This window comes from Psammomys obesus, unplaced genomic scaffold (genome assembly GCF_907164565.1).
Source record: "Psammomys obesus unplaced genomic scaffold, mPsaObe1.curated_primary_1811, whole genome shotgun sequence".
NCBI classification, from domain to species: domain Eukaryota; kingdom Metazoa; phylum Chordata; class Mammalia; order Rodentia; family Muridae; genus Psammomys; species Psammomys obesus.
The window spans coordinates 17,890-21,593 of record NW_026596287.1 but is presented as its reverse complement, the minus strand read 5'-3'; the positions used below and the strand labels follow the sequence as shown (position 1 = coordinate 21,593).

The following is a 3,704-nucleotide window of genomic DNA, read 5'->3' as shown; positions in this document are numbered from 1 at the left end:
AAAAATGTCATAAACAGATAAAGGTTAATAATTTAGAGAAGTTATTATTTCTTGGCAAGCAAATGTATATAAAAAAGGTATATCACAAAAATGTGTATTTATGAACAGCAAAATGCACACCAGAAAGCACAATGGACACAAGATTGAACAGAGAAAAGCTCAGAAGAGGAGGTGGCAGTTCTATTATGATGGTGATAATGGCTGGGATGTAGGCACTTATAAATGAACACAAGAAAAAGTGGTAGAGCATTTATAAATTTAAAAACTTTTTCCTTGAAGCTCAGTACCTCTGATAAAGGAATAATCAAGTGATAAATATATAGTTCCATGGGAAAATTTCAGTATCTTTTCCATTCCAGCAGGGTATGGTTGTTCAAGACCAGCACAGGTAACACTACAAAGCCACGATCTACACACACACAGACACACACACAGACACACACACACACACACACACACACACACACACACTTGAAATCCTATCCTCACAAATACATACACACATATATACACACATACATATATAGTATATACTCTCACTTCTATTCTGATTATTCTTTAACACAAAATCAAACACACAGAACCATGGGTAAGATGACAGTTGAAATTCATGGTTTTCAATGGTTTCTAATGTACAGGGACTGCATTCAGCAATTTGTAAAATCACTGGATACAATGAACACTGAAAAGCTCCAGTTATTGACAAATATTTCAAAATATGCTCCAAAAAGAAGACAAATGCAGATGATGGATTTTGAACACCCATGTCAAAAGCCAGAGACTATCCCTTCCACCAAAGGCTGAAATTAACTTTGGTTATTATACTCTTGTGTCCTAGATTTTCCTAAGGAGCAATGGAAACAAACAACAGAAGCTCTGAGACAGACTTCATCCTTCTGGGATTCTCCAGTCGACCCCAACTGGAGCACATCATCTCTGTGGTTGTCTTCATCTTCTATATTGTGACTCTGGTAGGAAATACAACCATCATTCTAGTGTCTTATCTGGACTCTCATCTCCATACCCCCATGTATTTCTTCCTATCTAATTTATCTTTGGTGGACCTCTGTTATACTACTAGCATTGTCCCACAGATGCTGGTGAATCTATGGGGCTTGAAGAAGTCTATTACCTATGGAGGGTGTGCACTCCAGTTCTTCTTTGCCTTGGACCTGGGAGCCACAGAATGTCTTCTCTTGGCTGTGATGGCCTATGACCGCTATGCTGCTGTCTGTCAACCTCTCCACTACACAGTGATAATGCATCCTGTTCTTTGTCAGAAGATGGTGCTGTCATCCTGGTTGGGTGGTCTTGGCAGTGCCTTAATTCTTTGTCCCTTGACTTTGAAGTTGCCAAGGTGTGGACACCGGGAAGTGGATAATTTTTTCTGTGAAATGCCAGCATTGATCAAGATGGCTTGTGTTTATTCCAGAGTTATAGAGATTGTTGTTTATACTCTAGGAGTTGTACTTCTTCTTGTACCTCTATCATTAATTCTCATCTCCTATGGAGTTATCACTCAAGCTGTGATGAAGATCAAGTCAGCAACAAGGTGGAGAAAGGTTCTCAATACATGTGGTTCCCACCTCACAGTAGTAACCCTGTTTTATGGAACACTCATTTATATGTACATGAAGCCACAGAATACCATATCCCATGAGGAAGGTCAGTTTTTTACCCTGTTGTATACCATTGTCACTCCCAGCCTTAACCCTTTGATCTACACCTTAAGAAACAAAGATGTCAAGAATGCAGTAAAGAGAATTCTAGGAATAGACAAACATTTTGCCAAAGTGTAAGGTTAATGGAAAAAATCAACCAGAGTGTGGAGCTGAAGAAACAATGGTCCTTGTCATGGGTAGCTTAATCATCCCATTCAACACCGTTTCTCTAGCATTCATTTTGTACCTATAATTTTATTAGGCAAAATGTTAACTTTTCCATGTTTGACTTCATAGCGATGGATTCAGTGTGACCAGCTCTTTCTTGTTTTTAGTGTGATGGAGTGTGTGTGTGTGTGTGTGTGTTAAAACTGAGAGCCAAAATAAACCTTTCCTTCTTTAAGCTGACTTTCTCAGGTATTTCAACAGATCAATAATATCAGCAATTATAAAGAAGGAGGAAAGAGAGAGATAAAAACACAGACAGAGAGACACAGAGAGACAGAGAAACAAGTAGTTGTAGGAGGTAGATATCAATGACTATTTTAGCTTTTAACTCTTTTATCTGAGTTTAAGCACATGTAGTAGCCATATGTGAACAATGAATCATGTTTTATGATCATGCATGTTAGCTGAGGTGTCTAAAGATAGCACAAATATGTTCATTTCATTATTGTTTTTATTCCACTAATCCATCACCCCATGCTTGCAATACCAATAGAACATCTATGGTCTATATTTTGGGCCCCTCTTTTTAAAATGTCTTCAACTTTAAACATTTTAAAGTGAGTTCATGTCCATGTGCATATAGAAGATGCAGCCCAGTGTTGACTCTTGTTCTCACAGGAACATGGTGGTGCTATGGCCATAGTACAGGACCTTAGCACCACTAGCGTACCCCCATGACAACCAGTGGCATCAGGTCCCTGCTCCACTCATAGCTGTTCTTGTGAGAAGAAAAAGTAAAATTGGAAGAATCCCGAACACAAAACATCCAAGAAATCAAGGACACCATAGAAGAAAATTTTTTCCAACTTAAAGGAAGAGATGTCCATAAAATACAAGAAGCCTACAGAGCAACAAATATACTAGATCAGAAAAGAAACTCTTCATATCATATCATATCATAGTCAAAACACTAAACCTATAGAACAAATAAAAAATATTAAAGGCAACAAGAGAAAAAGGCCAAGTAACATATAAAGGCAGACCTATCAGAATCACACCAGACTTGTCAACAGAAATTATGAAAGCCAGAAGGGCCTGGGCAGATGTCATGCAGACCTTAAGGGACAACAGATGCCAACCCAGACTACTATACCCTGCAAAGCTTTCAATCAACATAGATGGAGAAATCAAAATATTCCATGACAAAATTAAATTTAAACAATATCTACACAGGACCCCAGCCCTACAGAAGATACTGAAGGAAAACACCAATTCAACAAAAATAACTACACCCAAGAAAACATAGGATACAGATAACTTTCACAACAAAAATTAAAAGAAAACAAGCAATGAATCACAGTAACACCACCAACTCCACAATAAAAGGAACTAACATTCATTGGTCACTATTATCCATCAGCATCAGTGGACTCAACTCTCTAATAGACACAGACTAACAGAATGGGTGCGGAAACAGGATCCAATATTCTGCTGCACCCAAGAAACACACCTCTGCAACAAAGATAAACACTACCTCAGAGTAAAGGGCTGGAAAATGTTTTTCAAGCAAATGGACCCAGAAAGCAAGCTGGGGTAACGATCCTAATATCAAATAAAATAGACTTTCAATCAAAATTAATCAAAAAAATGAGGAGGGGCACTTCATTCTCATCAATGGAAAAATCCACCATGAGAACATCACAATTCTGAACATCTATGCCCCAAATACAAGAGCACCTACATTTGTAAATGAGACATTATCATACCTTAAATCACACATCCATCCCAACACCTTAATAGTGGAAGACGTCAACACTCCAATCTCACCAAGGGACAGATCATCTAGACAGAAGTTAAATAGGGAAATAATGACAC

The 3,704-nt window shown here is 38.0% G+C and overlaps 1 protein-coding gene across 1 annotated transcript; it reads left to right on the top strand.

The window, feature by feature from the left end:
• Window positions 1-854: 854 nt before the first annotated feature.
• LOC129668891 (putative olfactory receptor 2W6) lies at window positions 855-1,799 on the top strand. Its single transcript, XM_055596989.1, has one exon. It carries the CDS (start codon window positions 855-857, stop codon window positions 1,797-1,799), a length of 945 nt encoding a protein of 314 aa, XP_055452964.1.
• The last annotated feature ends 1,905 nt before the right edge of the window (window positions 1,800-3,704 follow it).

Coding starts and splice junctions, on each gene's coding strand:
- LOC129668891 (XM_055596989.1), top strand. CDS start 855: ATGGAAACAAACAACAGAAGCTCTGAGACAGACTTCATCCTTCTGGGA.